Source organism: Gymnoscopelus microlampas, assembly GCF_963454915.1.
Source record: "Gymnoscopelus microlampas genome assembly, chromosome: 14".
NCBI classification, from domain to species: Eukaryota; Metazoa; Chordata; class Actinopteri; order Myctophiformes; family Myctophidae; genus Gymnoscopelus; species Gymnoscopelus microlampas.
Window position 1 is genome coordinate 12,815,243 of NC_139951.1, and position 23,915 is coordinate 12,839,157.

Here is a 23,915-nt window from a genome sequence, read left to right on the forward strand (position 1 = left end):
TGAATCTCTTGACTGAATAATGTTAAATAGATGATGTAAGACAGAGTATCATGAATCATCAGAGTATCATGAACATTGATCACATTGTCAGTCAGATACTTACATGTTTGCTATGAGTGACTCCCTCAAAGTCCAACGCTCCAAAAGCATCAGTGGGCCGTTCAGAGGAGTGCCGCTCACTGGTCCACTCAGAGTCCACAGCCGTGTGTGTGTGTGTTGGATGATCTCTGGGACGTCCACACTGACATCGTCCATCACTGATGAAACAACAGGAAAATACATCAATATGTGGGGACCCCCAGGGGTCCTTGAGGGGGATCCAGGGGGTCCCCAGTAAAATGAGGAAGACTTTAAACTCTTAAACCCTAATTGAATTTTCAACTATTCTAAAACTGATTTTTTTTATTTATTTTTTTATAATGTAACATAATGACAAAGGTCCCTGGCACTATATTTTCAGATGGGGGTCCTCAGCCTCAGCTACACATGGGGGCTGTGACATGAAAATGATTGAGTAGCACTGATTTAGACATCCTATCATTCAATCATCACTTTATCAATTCTAATCAGCTCACTTTTTTTCAATAACTTGTCTCGTCTGTTTAGTGTGTTGTAATAATGCGGGTTTGTTTACCTTGAAGAATCTTCTATGAAGGTGTTGCACTCTCTTTTCTTGAAGTCTGCTGGTTTCCATCTCTGAAAACATATTAGACACAGGCTATGAGATGTTATCATATCTATAACATTTAGGATATGTGCAATGTCCAATGCATAGGCAGTGGTGGACAAAGGAATCCTAAAGCACAAATTACAAGAAGTGGGTTTGTAAAGAAAGGGGGCGTGTCTGATAAAATGAATATCCAATATCTAAATATTGAATCAAGCAACTTAAAAACTGTCTGGGGGGCTCACAAAAGCCTGAGTAGACGATAAAATGACCCAAAATTGTTTTGAAAGTGAAATATCCCTTTAATATCACTGCATTGCTGTATTATATCGTCGGTGTCCAGGACGAACCAGCTAACTCCATTTTCATCTTTTTTTTTTTTTTTCATAAATCAATGCTATCGAACACCCTTTAGGTCTGTGTAAAAAATCAGAACATTTGAACCAATGAAAAGTATTAAAAAGCGCATCCGACGAAAACTCCCAACTCCATTGGATCCTCAAACTGTCCGTCAAAAACAAACAACTCCCCCCTCTCCTCCACAGCGCTGCTTTTTAACAGCATGAGTAGAGCGCGGTGCGCAGTGAACGAGGAGGAGGAACACGTAAACAAGCTCCCCATAGTCTGTTAAAACTATGCAGTGTACCTGTTTATCAAACTTAGCACTGACGCTAATGTTATGAAAACAAGTAATTATATTTCTAAAATCTATGAAGTGTTTAATGAGGAGAGCAATGTGACAAGAAGAAAGGCGTTCATAGCATTTCTGTCTCGCTAGCTACTACCTCTTTACAGAAGTTATTGTAATATTTAAAGTCCTGTTTATTATTGTAGGCCTATATAATAAGTGTCATGAAGCATCAGGGCATTAATTCACACGTTGTTGTGATGCAAAAAGCAAAGCAAAGCAAAGCAAAAAAAGCAAAGTTTGTTGTTTACCCAGGGTGTCGGACTAAGCACGAAGCTTGTTTCCAGCCGGACCCTGCATGGAAGCCTTGCTCAAGGGCTATTCAGCGGTGATTCATGATTGATGTGATGAATTGGGGAATCGAACTAGGGACCTTCCAGTATCAAGGCCGCCCCTCTAACCACTAGGCCACCGCTGCCACTTATGCACTTATGCATTGTGAGCTTGGAGATCCATTGTTAGCTTTTGAGAATTTGTACCCTTTTGAAACTTCTCCCTCAGCAGCGAGTGGAGCTATTGTTGTTTGGACACCTAACTCCACTTCAGCTTGATTTCTGCTCGTCTGAAACTACTAACTCCACTTGCGCTGGGTAAAGTGTTGATTTACCCGCGATTTGGTTAAAGTGTTGATAATATAATGACACATGCAAGTATCTGACAATATATACAGTCACTATACCAACTTTGATGAGGCAGTATTGCTTTGTTTTAAAAAAATATAAGGTTTTCTTCATTTCTTGAAAAACGTATATTTTGTTTTTTCGTTTCCTGAACAATGAGCGTTTTGGAGTTAGCAGTTTCTGGCTGGACAGCAGAGATATATATATTACATAAATTAGAACATTTCCACCCAAAATAAAATAAATAAAGACATTTTAAGACAGTGAAAATAACAGATGTACAAGCTCACAACATGTTGCGGTGCGAAGCGTTGTGAGCTTGTGGATCAGCTATTTTAAAACTTACAATATTGTACAATATTAATATTTAAATGTAGTGGAGTTAAAAGTACAAGATTTATATTTAAATGTAGTGGAGTTAAAAGTACAATATTTATATGTAAATGTAGTGGAGTTAAAAGTACAATATTTATATTTAAATGTAGTGGAGTTAAAATTACAATATTTATATTTAAATGTAGTGGAGTTAAAAGTACAATATTTATATTTGAAATGTAGTGAAAATCATCAGCTTGCAAAGAAAAAAACACTCCAAAAATGTACTGTCCACCACTATTGGGCATAATTATGGTGGAATTCATATAACCGCAGGTTTTATAATGTTGATTTGTTCGAAATATTGACTTTGTTTTTACAGTAAAGTGTGTGAACAGTGGATGTGATGAGATATTATAAATGATTCTTTATTAATTCACTTACATAGAAAACCCAACTCACACATTCCTGTCTGTAAAAACACATTTATTTACAACATTCATTCTTTTTAAAAAAACAGACTTGTTGGTTAAAGGTCTTCATAAAGAACCAGCTTTATTTCTATGCCCACCTCCTGTTCAGATGTAGATGTTTTGGTGCTTCCTTTCTCTTGAAGTGGGTTCATCTCTATTATCTCAGAGTCACTCCCCTCTTCACGGCGGCTCATGGTGGTTTCTGTTGTGTCCTGGTGGATTCAAGGACGTTTAATGTCCACCAAGCCCCTCGCTCCTTCTCTCTCCCTCCTAGGTTGACAAAGATCATTTTGTATTGGTTTAACATGGTCTAAACCATGAGGGGAACAGCAGCTATCTGTGCAGTTCTCTTTAAAATGGACACACTTTGTTTTATTATGTAATAATTGATATCTGCAAAGTAACTAGTAACTAAAGTTTTCCAAAATTGTAGTAGAGTAGAGTAGAGTTTTAATCTTGTCCAAAATTCGCTCAACCTCAGATCGAATGCCTGGATGCGCTATGTCGTACCCACTACTAAATCTGAGGCAGGGAAAAAAAAACTTGCGTTTTTTGGGCCTTGGTCGTGGAACGATCTACAGACCAGATTAAAATTGGCTTCATTGATCCCTCTAGTGTCTTTTAAGAGGATTGCCATGGGCACATTCTCCAACCATTGCTCCTGCTTTGACAAGTAGCAATTGCTGTGATCTTAGTCTTATATTAGTTTATTAGTTTTATGATGTATTGTTGTTATTAGTATTTTAAATAGTCTGTATTGGTGCTATTGGTAGTAGGTCTTTGGTATTACGGATGTCATGTTTGTCTTTGTTTTGTTATGTCCTGTATTGTCGTTACTGGCAGAGCTGTGTAACATTTTATTTGCCTCTTCTCTTGGCCAGGGCACACTTGTAAAAGAGACACTAGTCTCAATGTGATTTCTCTGGTGAAATAAAGGTTAAATAAAAATAAAAAAAAGTAAAAGTACAATATTTGCCTCTAAGTCGTGGAGTATAGACAATTGGAAATACTCCAGTAAAAGTACCTCAAATTTGTACTTAAGTACAGTACTTGAGTAAATGTATTTAGTTACTTTACACCACTGCGCGCACGCGCACACGCACACACACACACACACACACACACACACACACACACACACACACACACACACACACACACACACACACACACTATAGTTCAAAAGCACTGATTTATTAAAACAAATTAAAGTTGAAAAACAAAGAGTTGGTTTCTGCCCGACAGCAACGATATAATTAGTCTAGATGGAATCTTTCCCGCCACCTGTTTTTTCTTAATCCTTGAAGTGTGTATTTTGAGATATGATACACATATTGTACCCAAACCCAAACAATAGCATATAGCAAATCTTTGAAAGTATACAACATACAAGTTAACACAATTTCCATACAATTTGGACTCAATGAATTCACTTAAATTGGTATTATTAAGATTCAAGCATATCTGGACTTTATTTTATGGCAAAAATACAGAGCCAAAAATGTATATACATTTTTTTATATATATATATATTCTTCTTTTTACTAAATATTTGTTGTTGATTGTTCTCTTGCCTACTATTTTCTCATAATCCTTGGAGGCTGTGTGTGCATGTGCATGTGCGTGCGCACAAACATGCGTCCCTGCATTCCCAGTAGGCTATGAAGCCTTACTTTGTGGGTCCTAGAATTTCAGAGAGAGAACTTTCAACTATCAGGCTCCTTTCCTGTGGAACCATCTTTGAGGTTTGGTCCAGGAGGCAGACACCCTATGTTTAAGATCAGGCTTAAAACTTTCCTTCCATTTGGATTTGGGGAACAACAGCACCATCATCATCCATAGTCTCTAATGTCGTTAAAGCCAGTGCAGTGCCACGTTTGATTACCTCATTAACAAATGACATGACCTGTCTGGTGAAACATGTTCCACAACTCTTATGAACTTCACAAAACACAAACATCAAAAAATCAAAGACATTCCGCAAATGCTTGTTTAAGCCATTAAGACCGGGAATGCATCTGTGTCATTTTTTTAGATTCCTTTGGGCTATTCAAAAATAGCAGATCTACGCGCTACGAGCTTGTAGATCTGCTATTTTTGAAAAATCGTGCAAATCTTTGAATATATATATATTTATTTATTTTTATTTTTAACTCAAATCTTTGCTTCTGGGGGGATTCTACAAATGTCTTCTAAATCCTAGTTTAAAAAAAATATATACAGTATATGTTGCTATAATCAGTGATTTTCAAAAAGGACCCCCAAAATTATATGAATTTTGCCCCCCCCCCAGAAGTTGTAACAGTGTTAAAAATGTTCGCCACGGAAAAACAGATATTCAAAGATTTCGACACATTTTCACAATTTTTCAAGTAAATAGCAGATCTACAAGCTCATAGCGCCGCACTCGGTGCCGCGCTATGAGCTTGTATATCTGCTATTTTTGAATAGCTCAAAGAAATCTAAAATGACACAGATGCGTCCCCGGATTGAATGGGTTAAACAGTAGTGTTTTTAAGGGGTTCTTAAAAATGTCCACTGAGGCTGCATCTCTCAAGACCTTTTTCCACACGTAAGCCCTATTTCTTTTTTTTTAAAGAAAAAGATGATCTACAAGCTCACAATGCATCACAGTTAAGCTTGTAGAGCTGCTATCTTCACTATTAGTTTATTTAAATTACTGAAACAGTTTTGGAAAGTGTCTACATTTTAATACAGCATGCTTTGATATTTTAAAAAAAATGCTTTTTAATACTTGTGCATTTTTAAAAGCACCTACTCCAATACTTTAACTGGAAACAAGTTTGAGCAACTTTCATTTCTAGTTGAGTAATGTTCACCAGGAGTATCTATACTTTGACTCAAGCACTGGGGTAGAGTACTTTGGTCCACCAGTGCTGCAAGTAGAGCCTCACTTTGAAGCATATAGCGATGTCCAGGACCCTTCACTGACCTGCTACAACTATATTATGTGCCCAGCAGGACCCTAAGGTCAGCTGCAGGGTCTATTGGTCATTACTCGAACCAGGTTGGACGGCAATAGTTGAATGGTTGGTGAGCCCGCCTGGTAAGCCTGAGGTTCGAAGTGCCCCTGAGCAACATACTTAACCCCTAACTGCTCCCAAAAACAAAAAGTTATGGAATGCCATTCCACAGGTCTTGTGAGCTGCAGCCTCTGTGGATTTTTTAAAGAACCAGTTAAAAACACTACAGTTTAAACAAGCATTTGTGGAATGTCTTAGATTTTTTTGGTTGTTGTTTGTATTCATTTGAATGCTTCGTGCTTTGTCTTCATTTATGTTGAATGTAAAGCACTTTGTGAGTTATCTCTGTGAGAAGTGCCATACAAATAAAATGTACAAACTTACTTACTTCACCACACTACACATTAATAAGAGTTGTTGAACAAGCGTAGCACTTGCCCTAGCCTTGACAACCTTGCAGTCTTATGCAAAAGCTAAAATGTAAATTAGATAGCATGTTATGTAGACAGATGCCAGGTTCATTTGTAGTCATTTGTTTAGGTTCTTGGTTTACCTCTCCTAGAATACTATTTCTATGCATTTGATGTATTACCTCGTGTTTACCTTGATTACTGTAAATCACTCTAAATGCTAAATGCCTAAACTGTAGATTGTAAACATGTTTCACCAGGCAAGTCACTGCACTGGCTTTAACAATATTAGAGACTATGGATGATGATGGCGCTGTTGTTCCCCAAATGGAAGGAAAGTTAGGGTGTCTGCCTCCTGGACCAAACCTCAAAGATGGTTCCACAGGAGAGGAGCCAGGAGCAGAATCTTTAACACACTATCAAGTATTAGTAAAAAGATAAATATAGATGTAATCTGAACAGTTTTGGCTCTGTTTTTTTGCTTTATTATATTGAAATAGAGCCAAGATATGCTTGATCTGCTATGCTTAATAATACCAATTTTACTGAAGTCTGAAGACCTGCTACAATCTTAAAATACACACTTCAAGGATTGAGATAAAGCAGCTGAAAAATCCACCTTACTGTAAGTATTTAGTATGAACAGAATTACAGTATAAATATGTGATCCGAACATTTTCGACTTTGATTTGTTTGCGTATTTTTTGTCCTGTAAGAGTCAAGATGTGCTTTAATCTGAATAATAACCACTTTATTGAATTCCTTGGGTCCAAATTGTATGGGGCAAAACAATAATTTGTCTCTGTAGGTCGTTTACTTCAAAAGTTATGCTGTTTTCTATGATATCAATTTTCTGGTTTGGGTCAGGATATGTGTAATAAAGGGTTAAAATGAACCCCATGGGACATTGTTTCAGCCTGTCACCTGGCAGAATCTTAAAATACAGACTTCAAGGAATAAGAAAATCCAGGTGGCGAAAAGAAATCCACCCTATGCGCATGGACCCCACTTTCCATCTAGATACAAAATAAATATAAAATAATATAAATATAGTAGCTTTGAGAGAACTTACACTTTCTCCAGACGATCGTAATCACTTGTATATTTCCTGTAGAGTTGTGTCCAGCGACTGCAGTCTATCCTCCCCAACCGTCTAGTGGCTGAGAGAGATTGTCAAGTCACAGGGTAGTGACAGAGTGAGGTCATTCCATGTTGCTACAGGTAGGTGGATGAAAAACTTCTTTTTGACCTGGGGCCTGTTTCACCAAACCTAGATTGGAGATTAAGCCGGGATTTATCATCTATCCTGGATGAATTTATCTTGGTTTAGCCATGAATGGGTTTCATGAAAGCCGAGTTATCTCGGCAGATTTAGCTGTGAGGTTAGCCTGGTCTGGACCAGGTTTAACTAATCCTATTGCCTTTATTGTTCATTAAGCATCAATCTGATCACAAACCCATGAGTTTTTCCACACTTATTCAATTCTTATGCGAAAATTGAAGACCTACTGTACAAGCCCGAAAAAATAACTTGCCTTTTGGTGGCCGGATGTCCACGGGGTCCACAGGGGTCCACGGGGGTCCGGGCATTACCGGGGATCCCCGTGGCGGACGGGGGTTCACAGGGCTCCCCGAGGGTCCACAGGAGTCCGGGGATCAGCGGGGGTCCCCGTGGACCGGGGAGCATGCGGGAGCTCATGCTTTGCTTGGAGGAGCATGAGTGAGATTGTTTTGCATATTAAACTAGGCGTCGTCCCTACAACTTAAGATCGTTTTTTATGTTTTAGAAAGCCTTCTACTGTGTCATACAGCTGGATGGTATGTGTAATGTGGTCTTGCAAAAATTGTCAAGTTTGTTAATCTCAGAAACTATTTCTGCCCTATATGTGAATGTTGCATGGTCACTGAAATGTGCAGCCAGCTCTGCACAGTTTTACAAAATAGATGTGCAGGTGTTTCTAGGCATAGGAGGTAGGAAACGCCCCCAAATAAAATAAATAACATTATCTAGCTGGCAGGTTTGGACGGTGGGTGAGTGCACTGCCTGTCTGTACCAATGGAAAGTTCAAAGCCATCAAGGGGCAATAGGGCTATGGCAGTAAGTGGCGTGGGAGGGGGGTGCTGGACAGAGGAACCCCAGGAAGGGTGGGGGGGTAGCAGTGGAGTCCCGCACAGCAGGAACGAGCAGAGGGTCAAGAAGAGGGGCGAGGACCCCGGGGAAGAGAAGAACCGGGCAGTGACGAGACCATGAAAGCCAAACGAGCAGCTCTGCCGACGACGACTCCCTCTCGGGATCCGCCAACAACACCACCAGGATCCGGAGTCGTTCGCCACCTCGGCAGACCGCCAGCAACAAGACGCCGCTGACCCGGTGGAGAAAAGGGAGCTGAGACAAACAGGCACTCAAACAACACACCAGACCTGAAACACAGGTCAGGCCTCAACAGGCACGAACCCACAAGCACACACACACACGCACACACGCACACGCACACGCACACGCACAAGCACACACACACACACACACTCAATCACACAGAAGAAGACGGGAGGAAAAAAGGCAAAAGGTGAGAGACTGCACCAAAGTCAAAACTCAAAAACACAGAAATCAAAAGCAGGCCAAAACTAAACTAAAACCTGGGCCGCACAGGTCTAACAGGGCATTCAAGAAGGTGTCCACAGTACAGGCACATTCCTTGCCTGAAATACCGCTCTCTCTCCTCCGGGGCCTGACATCCGAGATCCTCGGGGCAGCTGGCTCCAGACGACCCTCCCTCTCTGTAGACGCCACGGGAGGAAGGGGGCAGCCGGCGACTCTCTCTCACAGGGGATGGACGGTGCGCATCCGCCGGCGGGGACCGCGGCTCTCTCTCCCTCGGGGAGGAGGGGACGGCGTTCTCTGAACGTGGACGAGGACCTCAGGCGGTGCTCTCTCTCTCTCGGAGGAGGAGGAAGGCGGTAACGGCCCCATTCCCCAGGGACCGCCGAGGTCTCCGGTCCCACGCTGGAGGACCCTGACGAGCTGGCGAGGACCCTGGCCAATCACAGCACATCTTTTCCGGGATTTGGCAGAAAGTAGTTGTATAAGAATATCCTGTTATTTTTAACTACTTAGATACTTAACATCTAGATACAACTACATTCTGACAAGTCCCCGAAAAGACGCGCAGTAGTCAGGAGGCTTGCTTTCTCCAAAATGGCTGCCATGATACAGGTCGCTCCAATTTACTGCAGAGGCCAATGAGGTATCTAGGTTTCTATATCTATGACTTCAACCCTATATACATTTCGGCCATTTGAAAATAGCCGATCTACAAGATCATAATGTGCTGCATTGTGAGCTTGTAGATCTGCTATTTTCAAAAGATGTTTTTACATTTGAAAACTTGAAATGGGTCATTCTGCATAATGAATACTTTAACTTTTAGTACTTTAAGGACATTGCGATGTACAGACTTTTACTTGCAACAGAGCATTTCTACATTGAAGTGTATTTCTACATGAAGTATTGATACCTTTACTTAAGTAAAGTAATTGGGTACTTTTTTCCACCACTGCATTTAACACACAGGAAGGGGACTGGAACACCATAACAACATAATCTGACAGGGTATTCAAGGAACTGAGGGTTTAAATAGACACATGACTAACTATACACAGGTGAAACTCAAAGACAATCAACACAGGGATTGGCTGGGAGACCAACTGGACACAGGTGGAGAAAACGAGTAATCCCAGGAAGGTGAGACTAGAGTGTAGAAGAGAGAGTAACGTCACGCTTTGATCTTGCCGCAAAGAGGGCAGCTATGGGCTATAGTTCCAAAACTATCTCATTGAGATAGAGAGAGCACTTTTGCATTCCATTCTTACAATGGGAGGCACTAGTGTCGTAACTATATGCGGCTCTGGGTGAGACAAGACAGGAAACAGTAACTAGGCAAAACAGGAAACACTAGCACATCACTACATAGTAAAAGTATAAGGAGAACAGGAAACAATAGGAACGATACTACATAATAAGAGAGAGCGAGAGATATAGCGTCAGCCTCCCCGGTGGCCCTATAAAAGGCAGATGTGGAAAAATATAGGGCAAAGGTGTTTTTTTGCACATACAAACTACCACACACACACAGCCCTGGGTAGGCTGCCCAGCCTGGTGGAGTTCTGCCCCTTAATACTGTAGTTAACGTATGCAGTGGCTGTAGTGCAGTGTTATTATGTATTATTTTTAATCATCAAATACATTAATTCATTCACCATGTGACCACAAGACTTGATTACACACCGTCTGATCCATCTCACCACATTGCTCGATCACCTGTGTTTATGTCAAGGAGTTGCACCTTGTGATATCAAATATGTACACTCTTTAACATGACTGTATGGTTATTGACTCTATATTTATTTTCCCTTCTGAGGCATGATATGACATGATTTATGATTACTGACTCTTATTGTCCCTCGGGAACATCATGTATTGTTCTCTCCATTCACTGTGACATGATGGTGAAACTAGGTCTCCAAATCATCACATTTTTACCACATGAAGGGACGTGAACAAAGCAGTGAACTGTTTCACGGCCATGCAATGACAGTGAATGCAGAAATAACTTAATGTGATTCCTCCTTCCTCACTCACAACAGATAATACAGTTCAAATAGTTCTTATATCATGGCAAGATAGCTACACACATGTTTGATATTGTATATTTATTTTATTGTTTTGATAGTTCCATGTCTTCAAATTTATAGGATCAAGTTATTGTTTCTGTGTACTTTTTTGAAAAGCACATTGTATCAAATAGTTACAGGAGCAATGGCATTTGATGAAGAAGAAACTTACAAGTAAAAAGTATGGTAAACAAAATGTACTTCTTTTTTTCTTTGTACAATTTTACTATTTACGTACAAACGTATCGTCAGCAAACTATATTTGAAGTATCAAAAGTGAAAGTACTCATTTTGCCGAATGTCCCCATTTCACAAGTTTTTTTAATGTTTAAAAAATCCATCCATATATATAGGGCTGAAGTGGTTAATGTATGTTTTGTAATAATAATAAAAAAACAATAATCTTTGTTTGAGGTTTCCTTTGAGGACACCGCAGGCCGGATGGAGACCGTCCAACGGTCCAGTCCGGGCCCCTGGGCCTTATGTTGACCTCCATGTTGTGTGTTCTAGTCAGAGTCACTGCTGCAAGAACTGCTGGAAGACTGAACACACACAAACACATACACCCACCACACACACCATTGTTAATTTCGTCGACTAAAACTATGACAAAAAATGTTGGTCGACTACCTTTTTTTCACTGACGAAATTGAAATGAAAACAAAATTAAACCTAAGCCATGATGACTAAAATGAAGAGATCAAGTAGAACTAAGACAAGTCATTTTATGCTTGGTTGCGCGTGGGTGTCACACAAGCCGATCTGAGCTTGTAGATCAGCTATTTTAGGCACACAGCAAAGTATAGTTTAGTATAGTAGCCAGGCATTACGACGCCACCAAGGCCTGCCAACATACATTTTAGTCAACTAAATCAACTGTAGATTTAGTCAACTAAAGTAAAACATTTCAGATGAGTAAAACATGACTAATACTAATAATTGACTAACAATTGTATGCAAAAGACTAGAACTAGCACTGAAACCCACAACTACCAATATTTACAAGCAACTTCACAGAAAAAACAAGCCCAAAGTCGCTTATAATAAGCAGACCTGGCAACAGTGTCATAGACTAGTGTGGAACGGACTGATAAAGAAGGGACTCTTACCCCATGGCTTTGCTTTCCTTTCTTGTGGCAATTGCGATGCTTATGGCCGTGTTTGTGCCTATGCCTGTGCCCGCCGTGGCCGTGCCCATGGCCATGCCCATGGCCATGGCCATGGCCATGCCCATGCCCATGACCATGCCCATGTCCCTGCCCCTGGCCGTCGGAGTCAGAGTCGGAGTCACTGCTGCAAGAACTGCTGGAATACTGAACACACAAACACCATTGTTAATGTCATCAACTTGGGAAAATGTCGGAATCTTTTTTAAACATTTAAACAACACAAATCTGGTAGTACACAGGTTCCTGGCACAAAATAGTTTCAGTCCTCAGACAAATACATATTATTTTGGGGGTTCTTGAATGTTTGAAAAACGCTGGTTTAAACAACATTTAGGAAGCAAGACCAAATAAGCACTTATAATAGACCAAGTAAGCGCTTATAATAAGCAGACCTGGCATCAGTGTCATTGTCTAGTGTGGAACGGGCGGATAAAGAAGAGTATCTTACCCCATGGCTGTCCTTTCCTTTCTTGTGGCAGTTGCGATGCTTATGGCCGTGTTTGTGCCTATGCCTGTGCCCACCGTGCCCGTGACCATGGCCATGGCCATGGCCATGGCCATGGCCATGGCCATGCCCATGCCCATGCCCATGTCCCTGCCCATGGCCGTCGGAGTCAGAGTCGGAGTCACTGCTGCAAGAACTGCTGGAATACTGAACACACAAACACCATTGTTAATGTCATCAACTTGGGAAAATGTTGGAATCTTTTTTAAACATTTAAACAACACAAATCTGGTAGTACACAGGTTCCTGGCACAAAATAGTTTCAGTCCTCAGACAAATACATATTATTTTGGGGGTTCTTGAATGTTTGAAAAACGCTGGTTTAAACAACATTTAGGAAGCAAGACCAAATAAGCACTTATAATAGACCAAGTAAGCGCTTATAATAAGCATACCTGGCATCAGTGTCATTGCCTAGTGTGGAACGGGCGGATAAAGAAGAGTCTCTTACCCCATGGCTGTCCTTTCCTTTCTTGTGGCAGTTGCGATGCTTATGGCCGTGTTTGTGCCTATGCCTGTGCCCACCGTGCCCGTGACCATGGCCATGGCCACGCCCACGCCCACGTCCATGGCCACGCCCATGCCCATGCCCATGCCCATGTCCATGTCCATGGCCATGGCCATCGCCGTCGCTCTCGGAGTCGGAGTCACTGCTGCAAGAACTGCTGGAATACTGAACACACCAACACTATTGTTAATTTTGTCGACTAAAACTATGACGGAAAATGAAATAAAAACTAAACTAGATAAAGTGCTCCTCAGAGCACAGGTCTCCACCAGGTCAGGTAGGTTATTGTGGCCTCCTGGTGGCGCTATAATAGGCCAATGTGAAAAGGGTGACATTTAGGCCTAGGCCTTTCACAGCAATGGGACATGGAAAAGTTCATGATTTGAAGCATTTTGTTAGAAAAATGTGTTTAGCAAAAATCGACCTGCTGGTGGTGCTATAAGAGGCTAATGTGAAAAGGTTGGCTTTTCTTCCTCGGCATAGTGGGAATGTGCATAATTTTCGCATTGCGACACGCTGCAAGCTTGTAGATCAGCTATTTTCTAAAGAATCTGGGGGGGGGGACTGACTATTTTTGAAACATTTAAACAACACAAATCTGGTACATGGCCCTGGCACAAAATATTTTCAGTCCGGAGACAAACACACATTCATTTGGGGGTTCTTGACATGAAAATGTTTGAGAAACACTGGTTTAAACAACATTAGGAAGCCCAAATAAGCAAATACACTTTAGAAACAGGCCTAAAAAAATGCAACCCACAACTAACTACCAATATTTATAAGCAACTTCACAGGAAAAGGGAAAACAGCGCCCTCTGCCGTTTTTCACTTTTGCTTTTGACTCTGGGGGGGGGGGGCATTAACTGGCCTCATGCTCACTGGAAACCGGGGTTTGGACATGCCTTCAGCCCTCTACTTCCGGTGGTGCGCCTATTCATTCCCACTAACAATATTTCTCCACGGAACACTAAACACCACTTCTCCCAGAGAACATGGATCGTTTTGGTTATAAGCCCACTTGTTTCTACGATGAAAGAGCAAGTTAAAATGTGAATATCTTTCCGTGGTTTTGTCGGCTTCGAGGGCGCTATTGTTAAATGAGTTTCGGTTTGTTTTCAGTGGGAAGCGAGCTCACAGACAGTAAATCCCGGGGCACTACATTTGATTGGGTAAAGCGTGGCCTGCTTCCTGACCTGAAGGCCCGCCCACTTGTTGCCAATGTGCATAGGTTATCAACACGGCTCCCGACAGATTCAAGCGCAGCTCAAAATCTGTTCTTGAGAGATTAAAGAAAAACAAGCCCAAGTCGCTTATAATAAGCAGACCTGGCAACACTGTCATAGACTAGTGTGGAACGGGCAAGGTCTCTCACCCCATGGCTGTCCTGTCCTTTCTTGTGGCAATTGCGATGCTTATGGCCGTGTTTGTGCCTATGCCTGTGCCCCCCGTGCCCGTGCCCATGGCCACGCCCATGGCCACGCCCACGCCCACGGTGGCCATGCCCATGCCCGTGGCCATGGCCGTGGCCATGCCCATGGCCATCACCATCGGAGTCGGAGTCGGAGTCACTGCTACAAGAACTGCTGGAATACTGGAAGAAAAAAAAAACCCACACAGATACACCGTTGTTAATGTCGTCGACTAAAACTATGACGGAAAATGTTGGTCGGCTTTTTTTCACTATCTAAAACAAAATAAGACCTAAGCCATGATGACTAAAAATAACAGATCCAGTAGAACTAAGACAGGTCATTTTATGCTTGGTTGCGCATGGGTGTCACACTCCGAAAATAGCCGACCGACAAGCCGATCTGAGCTTGTAGATCGGCTATTTTTGGCACACAGCTGAGTATAAATCAGGCCTTACACGATGGCAGGCCATCAAGGTCTGCCAACGTACATTTTTGTCAACTAAATCAACTGTAGATTTCGTGGACTAAAATCTTATATTTAGTCAAATAAAACGAGACTAAAAGTAAAACATTTCAGAAAAATATTTCACTAAAATAAGACTAATGCTAATAATTGGAAAATAAGTATAGAATTACATATAATTGACAAAAAGTAATTCAACATTTTCTGTAAAAAGTAACACTGAAAACAACAAAGTAAAACATTAGTTCACTCAAAAGGGGAGAATAAATGCAGTTCCTTAGAGAACCATGTGGGGGAAATATTGAACTGTCAAATATACATTAATGACTGTCTGGATGCTGTTACTGTATATTTCATTATTCCATTCCATCTGATCTGGGGCGCCATTCACTGCTTTTGTCTTGTTAAGACAAAAGGTGTTGAACAGGCCCAGCGCGTGGCGCAAAAGATTAACTTCGATGTTTAATGTCATATTTTCGGTCTGCAGACAAAATACATATTATTTTGGGGGTCCTTGACATGAAAATGTTTGAGAAACACTGGTTTAAACAACATTTAGGAAGCAAGCCCAAACAAGCAACTACACTTTAGAAACAAACCCCCCCAAAAACGCAACCCTGATAAAGAAGGGACTCTTACCCCATTGCTGTCCTTTCCTTTCTTGTGGCATTTGACATGCTTATGGCCGTGTTTGTGCCTATGCCTGCTCCCTCCGTGCCCATGGCCATGCCCATGCCTATGGCCATGCCTGTGGCCACCGCCGTCCGAGTCGGAGTCGGAGTCAGAGTCGGAGTCACTGCTGCAAGAACTGCTGGAAGACTGAACAAACCCCCACACACACACACACACCATTGTTAATTTCGTCGACTAAAACTACTACCTTTTTTTCACTGACGAAAACAAAATAAATAACTAAATAAATCCTAAGCCATGATGACAAGTCATTTTATGCTTGGCGGGTATAATAAGCAGACCTGGCAAGGCTGTCACTAGTGTGGAACGGGCTGGTAAAGAAGGGTCTCTTACCCCACGGCTTTCCTTTCCTTTCTTGTGGCAACTGCGATGCTTATGGCCGCGTTTGTGCCTATGCCTGCTCCCTCCGTGCCCGTGGCCACGGCCGCGGTGGCCATGCCCATCGCCGTCGGAGTCACTGCTGCAAGAACTGCTGGAAGACTGAACAAACCCCCCCCCCCACACACACACACACACACACACACACACACACACACACCGTTGTTAATTACGTTGACTAAAACTATGAAGAAAACTGTTGGTCGACAACCTTTTTTTCACAGACGAAAACTAAATAAAAACAAAATAAAACCTAAGCCGTGATGACAAATCATTTTATGCTTGGTTGCGCATGGGTGTCACGCTCCGAAAATAGACGATCTGCAAGCCCTGGAGCCGCGGCAATAGGAACTCCTGTCTCCTCTGTATAATGCAAGACCTTTAAAATGAAAATAGCAGATCTACAAGCTCACAACGCGTCGCACTCTGATGCGTCGTGAGGTTACAGATCTTTTTTTCAAAAGAAAATATATTTCAAAAAATATTTCAGTCCGCAGACAAATACATATTAAGTTGGGGGTCCTTGACATGAAAATGTTTGAGAAAACAGCATTTACGAAGCAAGCCCAAAAAAAACCCCTACACTTTATAAACAAGCACAAAAAAACGCAACCCACAACTACCAATATTTACAAGCAACTTCACGGAAAAACAAGCCCAAAGTCGCTTATAATAAGCAGACCTGGCAAGGCAACACTGTCATAGACCAGTGTGGAACGGGCTGATAATTAAAGAAGGGACTCTTACCCCACGGCTTTCCCTTCCTTTCTTGTGGCAACTGACATGCTTATGGCCGCGTTTGTGCCTATGCCTGCCCCTTCCACAGCCACCAGATTGTGACGGAGGTCCGTACCCTTGGCCTCCATGTGGGGCCTGGTTAGGGTACCCCCCTGGATAGACCGCCTGCTGGTTTGGGTTGGGGTACCCTCCTCCACCAGGATCCTGGTGCCCTGAGGAAAGATTCACCCATAATGCATCAATTATTACAAAACCCATGAAAGAAAAAGTTCTGAAACTTTATTTCGGTTGATTATTTCTCCCCTTCAATAATACTAATAGGCACAGCAGCCATATTGGGAATGAATTGGGCGCCTTTCTTACTTCCTTCACAGGTGTTACCAATAATACTAATTAAGGCTCTGTTCCATTTAGTGTGGCACAGTGGTCTCTTATTTTCAAGGACCCCCATAACTCAGAGTTGCACACCCACCATAAGGGGCCATTTGGGAACCAAAATGGAGTGTTTCCAGTGAGCCAACATGCTCAATATCAACACCCTGACCAGAATGGAACAGGGCCTTCATTAGTATCATTGGTAACACCTGTGAAGGAAGTAAGAAGAGGCCCAATACCTTTCCAATATGGCTGCTGTGCATAGAGCCTATTGATATCGTTGGAAAGACAATGTGCCAAAATCCCCCAGTTGACCTGTTGCACAGGCCTTATCCTGAAGGGACACATGTGGCATGTTGATGGTTGGAGCACACACACAAATTCAGCAAAGTTGCAGGACCCATGCTCAGGTGCCAGTCACACTGGCACACACCCGTGACTGGCACACACCTGCCGGCACTTGAAGCTCAAAACGAGAGTGAATACCAGAGGTGTAAAGTAAGTAAGTACATTTACTTAAGTACAATTTTGAGGTATTTTTACTTTACTGGAGTATTTCCAATTTTCAGTACTTTTACTCCACTACGATTATTTGAAAACTTTCTTTTAGACTTCAGCCCTGTATGTATTTTGACCATTTGAAAATAGCAGATCTACAAGCTCACAATGTGTCGCGATGCAACACATTGTGAGCTTGTAGATCGGCTATTTTCAAAAGATTGTACCTCGTTGTAAAAGGTGATTTATCAGGCTTTAAAAAGATATACAATTCAATACCAATTGGTATTATTGAAGGGGAGAAATAATCAACCGAATCACATGGACTTATTCTTTGAGGATAAAACATTTGTGAATTACAGTGATAAATACAATGCATGCATACATGAAGACAAATAAATCAGACAAATCTACAACATTTTGTGAATTACCTTGGTTGTGACCGAACATGTTTTGATCTTCTCAATGCAGATCCTGAAAAGTAGGGAGGAAAAAAAACTGTCTTTAAGATATATCACTTTAAGTAAACACACCCACCCACCCACGCACACACAAACACACACACACACACGCACCCCCACCCCCACGCACGCACGCACGCACGCACGCACGCACACACACACACACACACACACACACGGTTGGACCGGTTGGACCAGTGAGTAGGTACATGAGGCAGTACATCATGTGGGCAGCAGGTAAACATGGTGAACCACTAATATTCAGAATGACAGCTCAGTCATAGTAAGGTACTTGTAAACAGGGGTGCAATGCTCACTGGACGGCCTTGCACGCCGTGCATGAACCTATTTGACCAGGAGCACGCGCAGGCACACGCATAGATTTAAAACTACTTTAAGTTCACACCTCAACAAAGTCGACAAAGGCTCCCGACTCACACCCAGGTGGATTAACATAGGAATGAGCCTAGATGCATAGCACTTGTCCATTGTGTGACCTGTAGCGTAGGTGTTAAGCGCCGTGCGCGACACGTCATTGAAATACAGTGCAACCACGTTCCAATTCAGCATTGCAACACTGCTTGTAAACACTTGTAAAAACACATTTTATTCTATAAAACTGCCAACATGTTTCGACCGGTTAAGGTCTTCATCAGTTCTCACCCGGATGAAGACCTTAACCGGTCGAAACATGTTTTTTATAGAATAACATTTATTTTTGGAGTGTTCGGATATTCTCTTCCTTTTTAAGTCTATATTCCCAGATTGACAGATTGCTGTCGGGCAGAAACCTCTTATCTCCAATTCTCCATACATATTCTAACTATTTTTTTCATAAATTAACGCCCTACTTGATCATACTGCAGCAGCACACAAAAGCATCTATGTGTATATGTCATAATCATACATTTTTGCCACTCCCTACTTTTTTTCTTTTTTCTTGAACGAAGCCTCAGCTCTGAAATACCGTACCGGAGGTGAGGCATGTTATGTTATCTATGAAATCACTTGTTGAAAACACACTGATACCTCAGATCAGTGGTTCTCAACCTGTGGGCCGGGATCCCCAGGGGGGTCGCCACATGATTTGGGGGGGTCCCCAGGTGGTTTGCTTAATGTGCAACATTGTTTTCTCACTCAACAGTAAACAGACCAACATATAGTATAAGTGTATACAGGGTATCTGCACATTTCTAAAGTGAAAAGTTAAGGACTTTCAAGACCTTTTTAATACCTCTAAAATGATTTTTTTTTTTGTACTAATAATAAGACCATTACTACGTCAAAAGTCAACATTTTTTATCTCCTGTGAGCACCAGGTTGGCCTCTTATCTCCATATTCAATTTTTTTGTGAGTTATTTTTCATAAATGAACGCCCTACTTGATCATACTGCAGCATTACACAAAAGCATCAAAAGTAGCAGATCAACAAGCTATTTTTCAAGTAGGGTTACATTTTTTATTTTTTGCAACTCCCTACTTTAGTTTTTTTCTTGAATGACGCCTCAGCTCCGAAATGCCGTGTACCGGCGATGAGTCATGTTATCTTATCTCTGAAATCACTTGTTGAAAACAAAGACACATACCATGATTGTGTCATGTCTTTTAAATCACACGTCTATCACCCCCTCTCTATGTTATTATCTACGTTTTATCTGTGGTCCTTCTACATTCTCTCTTGGGCGTTTTCTTTATGCCATTGTAATCGCGTGGATTTTCGTGCAGCGCTTTGGTAACACCTGTTTAAAAAAAAACAAGTGCTACATAAATAAAGTTATTATTATAATTTGTTACAACAAATGTTTCCAATGAGACAGTGAATAAACAGACCATAAGACTAAATATTATAGAAGAAAATGATTAGTACAGTACTTAAATAAATATAAATAAGATGACATTTCGCTGTGACAAATGAACCCTTCTTGATTCTTGGGATTATTTCCAAGAAAAATACTGATTATATCTAAGACTATTCAGTCTTGCATTGCATAATGCTGCAATAACATTTATCTAAGACACACAGTCACTCAAAACCGCTGAACTTCTCAACTTGACAAAACCCACAGGATACATGACAGATTAACCCATTAAAACTGGGAAACCATCTGTGTAACCACTTTAGCCATTATTTTATACCTTGGATATTAAAAAATAGCAGAACATTTTTAACTCAAATCTTTGCTTCTGGGGGTCCCTGGAACACACATATTAAGATGGGGGTCGGTGGCCAAATACATATCATTTTGGGAGTCCTTGACATGAAAAAGTTTGAGAACCGCTGATTATTGCAACATACAGTACGTTTTTCAGAAAACTGTTAGGATTTAGAAGACATTTGTAGAATCACACATGTTCCTGCAACTCTGCAACACTCTAATCGCAATTAGTTGAGATAATCACAATTATTTTGTCATAATCATACATTTTCACCACTCCCTACTTTTCTTTTTTTTTCTTTTTTATTGATTGACGCCTCAGCTCTGAAATACCGTACCGGCGATGAGGCATGTTATGTTATCTCTGAAATCACTTGTTGAAAACACACTGATACCTCAGATCAGTGGTTCTCAACCTGCGGGCCGGGACACCCAGGGGGATCGCCACATGATTTTGGAGGGGTCCCCACTCCCAGACGGTTTGCTTAATGCGCAACATTGTTTTCTCACTCAACAGTAAACAGACCAACATAATAGTATAAGTGTATACAGGGTATCTGCACATTTCTAAAGTGAAAAGTTAAGGACTTTCAAGACCTTTTTAATACCTCTAAAATGTCAAAAGTAACCAACAAACTATACTATTAAAAAATGTCAAACTTTGGCCAAATTGTCAAATATTACCTAAGAAAGATTTGTGAAAATAGCCGATCACAGAGCCTCACATTGCGAGGCCTTATGAGCTTGTAGTTCAGCTATTTTCACAATATTTCTGTGGAGCCGAGTCAAACAAAATGTATTGTCTCAACTCCTACAATTCCAAGTGCTTGTCATGCAGGGTGGGGCGTCCCCAGTTCACATATGATTATTTAGGGGTCACGGCCCAAAAAGGTTGAGAACCACTGCCTCAGAGGTCTTTTCTTTTAAATCACACACGTTCCTCTATCCTCCCTCTCTATGTTATTACCTCCTTTTTATCTGTGGTCCTTCTACATTCTCTCTTGGGCGTTTTCTTTTTGCCATTGTAATCGTGTGGATTTTTGTGCAGCGCTTTGGTAATCCTGTTTAAATAATTGGTTATATTTGGTTATAGTTATTTTGTCATAATCGCAAAAAAACAAATATTGCGAAGCCTAAAAAGTCAAACAGAAAGGAAATTGTTATTCATATGTTCCAATGTTCAAGGCAAAAAAAAACACAATTAAATCGTTCATCGCAATTATTTGTATGACAATTAATCGCCAACTTAGATTTTGTAATGGTGACAGCTCTAGATGTGACCTAATGTTGAAGGCATCTTGGATTGTAGAGCAAATTAACAGTTAAAAAGGCATACAGCGGGCTGGACGGCTGGCGTAGCGGTCCAGGCACCTATAGCCTGACAGCGCGTCAGGCGGGTTCGAGTCCCGAGCCCGATGGCCTTTGTTTGCTGCATGTCACTCCCCACCATCTCTCTCCCCATTTCCTGTCAGCCTACTTTCCTATCAATAAAGGCATAAAAGCCCCCCCCCCAGTGGTGGAAAGTAGCTAAGTACTCAAGTACTGTACTCAAGTACACTTTTGTCACACGCTTATTGTGGGTTTAGGGTAGAGGCTGTACATGAAGCCCTAAAAACAGCAAAAAAAAAAAAAAAAAAAAGGTATCTCATTCCTATTGCACCTTTCCTTTGAAAGTGAGTGAAAATGGACACGTGTAAAAAAAAAACTCTGAATAGAATTTTACATGTCGAGCAATTACACCCACATTCAGAGGAAATCACCTGGAAGCCTTTCAGCCTTACAGCTAATCTTTTGTAAGCTTGTGGTGTGCGTGTAAGTACATGTATACATACCACAATTACCACCATGTTTGTATTGTACAGTATGTGGCACGCACTTACACCATGTTTGTATTGTACAGTATGTGGCACACACTTACACCATGTTTGTACTGCACAGTATGTGGTACGCACTTACACCATGTTTGAATTGCGGTTGAGCGGAAAAAAACGTCGCTATTGGGTGGAAACCTGGTATGTTAAAAAAACGTTTTGATGTCAAGGACCCCAAAATGTATATGTATTTGGCCGCGGACCCCCATCTCAAAATGTGTTGTTCCAGGGACCCCCAGAAGCAAAGATTTGAGTTTAAAATGTTCGCTTTAAGAATATATATATTCAAAGCTTTGCACATATTTTCGAGATTTTTCAAAAATAGCAGATCTACAAGCTCGTAGCGCGGCACTTGGTGCCGCGCTACGAGCTTGTAGATCTGCTATTTTTTATGTATATCCAAAGTGTAAAATAATGCTTTTTTAGCTCAAATCCAAAAATGACACAGATGCGTGGTCTTAATAATGGGTTAAAATAAATGTAAACGTCACGCATTGTGTGCTTGTAGATCTTCTATTTTCACTACTTTTGCGCGACACACTTGCATGACGAAGTGGGCCTTTAATTCACAGAAAAGAAACATGATCAAACATACACGGTGAAATATGGAGATAGAGCTGTGCGTCTGAAACAGAATATTATATATATAGACAGACAGATCTTACTTGGTCTTGTAGATCAGATGGCAGCAGGTAGAAGAGCTGTTTCTCCCAGCGCACCAGCCTTTTATATGTGACCACACCCCCGGCCCTTCTACCGTAGCTCCTACTGCACAGTGGTGGAAAAGTACTCTGTTACAAGTAAAAGTCCGGAATTCAAAATGTTACTTGAGTAAAAGTATTGGTATCAAAATGTACTTAAAGTACCCAAAGTAAAAGTAGTCAAATGTTTGAAAATAGCAGATCTACAAGCTCACAACGCATTGTGAGCTTGTAGATCAACTATTTTCAAATAGCCTCGGTATAGAATAGGGCTAAAGTGGTTAATGTATGTTTTATAGCGTAATCATTTATATCGTCAAAGTAACTCGTAACTAAAGTTTTCCAATAATTGTAGTGGAGTAAACGTACAATATTTCCCTCTGAGAAGTAGTGGATTAGAAGTAAAAGTATAGACAATTGGAAATAGTCCAGGAAAGTAAAAGTACCTCAAAATTATACTTAAAGGAGAATTTTGGACTAAGGTTTTCTTACCTTTTCTATGACGTTATGATATCTTAGGATGAATGGTACAGTAGAAAAATGTCATAACTCCATCCCGGGTCCGCCACAGCTTAAAACGTGCGCCATAATAGCTTTTTGACGTTCATAGTGACAGAAGACTGTAAAAAAAAAAAAAAAAAGTCTCGCTAGACGAGATCGAAATCTCTAGATTTCAATCTCGCCTAGCGAGACTTAGTTTATTTTTTATTTTTTAAATACGCTATTAAAATGCGCGATCATAACGTCAAAGAAAAGGCAAGAAAACCTCCTTTAAGTAGGCTACAGTACTTGAGTAAAATGTACTTAGTTACTTTACAGTGTAAAGGGTTAGGGTTAATGGTGTAAAGTTTAGCGAAAGTATTTACATAACTTATTCCAAGCCTGTAACTAAGCCATCCAGGCTATTTAGAACAAACATGGGAAAATTCTCATTCTACTACTCTGCCACCAAAATGTGAAATGCTCTGACACCATCCATTAAAGCAGTGCTTCTCAAACCTTTTCATGTCAAGGACCCCCAAATGCACACTTATTAGCCTGTGGACCCCCCCATTTGAAAATATATATATGCCAAGGACGAAGAAGATTTTAACGGCTCTAGGAGTGATTCTCAACCATTTTAATTCAAGGACCCCCAGTTTGACATGCATTAGG

At 41.0% G+C, this 23,915-nt stretch overlaps 2 protein-coding genes across 3 annotated transcripts in view; both read right to left on the reverse strand.

Moving 5' to 3' along the window:
- LOC311060481 (transient receptor potential cation channel subfamily M member 4-like) overlaps positions 1-8,797 on the reverse strand; it is a 37,668-nt gene extending 28,871 nt beyond the window's left edge. For both annotated transcript variants that reach the window (XM_084078662.1, XM_084078661.1), the window contains exons 1-5: positions 7,693-8,797; positions 7,230-7,427; positions 2,862-3,033; positions 635-696; positions 104-257 (exon numbers count right to left, since the gene is read on the reverse strand). In XM_084078662.1, the coding sequence (XP_083934788.1) occupies positions 104-257; positions 635-696; positions 2,862-2,957 (312 nt within the window). In that variant the 5' untranslated portion in view covers positions 2,958-3,033; positions 7,230-7,427; positions 7,693-8,797. The remainder of the gene's footprint in view (positions 1-103; positions 258-634; positions 697-2,861; positions 3,034-7,229; positions 7,428-7,692) is intronic.
- A 2,055-nt stretch (positions 8,798-10,852) lies between these two features.
- LOC311060484 (uncharacterized protein) lies at positions 10,853-22,822 on the reverse strand. The gene is made up of 10 exons (XM_084078669.1): positions 22,725-22,822; positions 18,002-18,044; positions 16,707-16,909; positions 15,915-16,061; positions 15,528-15,707; positions 14,386-14,604; positions 12,954-13,175; positions 12,446-12,649; positions 11,938-12,141; positions 10,853-11,370 (listed from the first exon to the last, which is right to left on the reverse strand). Exons 3-10 carry the CDS (start codon positions 16,823-16,825, stop codon positions 11,193-11,195), a joined length of 1,473 nt encoding a protein of 490 aa, XP_083934795.1. The 5' UTR covers positions 16,826-16,909; positions 18,002-18,044; positions 22,725-22,822; the 3' UTR covers positions 10,853-11,192.
- Positions 22,823-23,915: the final 1,093 nt, after the last annotated feature.

Excerpts from the sequence above, each read along its gene's own strand:
- LOC311060484 (XM_084078669.1), bottom strand. The coding sequence starts at position 16,825 with ATGGAGGCCAAGGGTACGGACCTCCGTCACAATCTGGTGGCTGTGGAA. Across the intron at positions 16,062-16,706 it reads AAGGAAGGGAAAGCCGTGGG|TCTTCCAGCAGTTCTTGCAG; the intron begins GTAAGAGTCCCT and ends GGGTTTGTTCAG. Across the intron at positions 11,371-11,937 it reads AAGGAAAGCAAAGCCATGGG|TCTTCCAGCAGTTCTTGCAG; the intron begins GTAAGAGTCCCT and ends GTGTGTGTTCAG.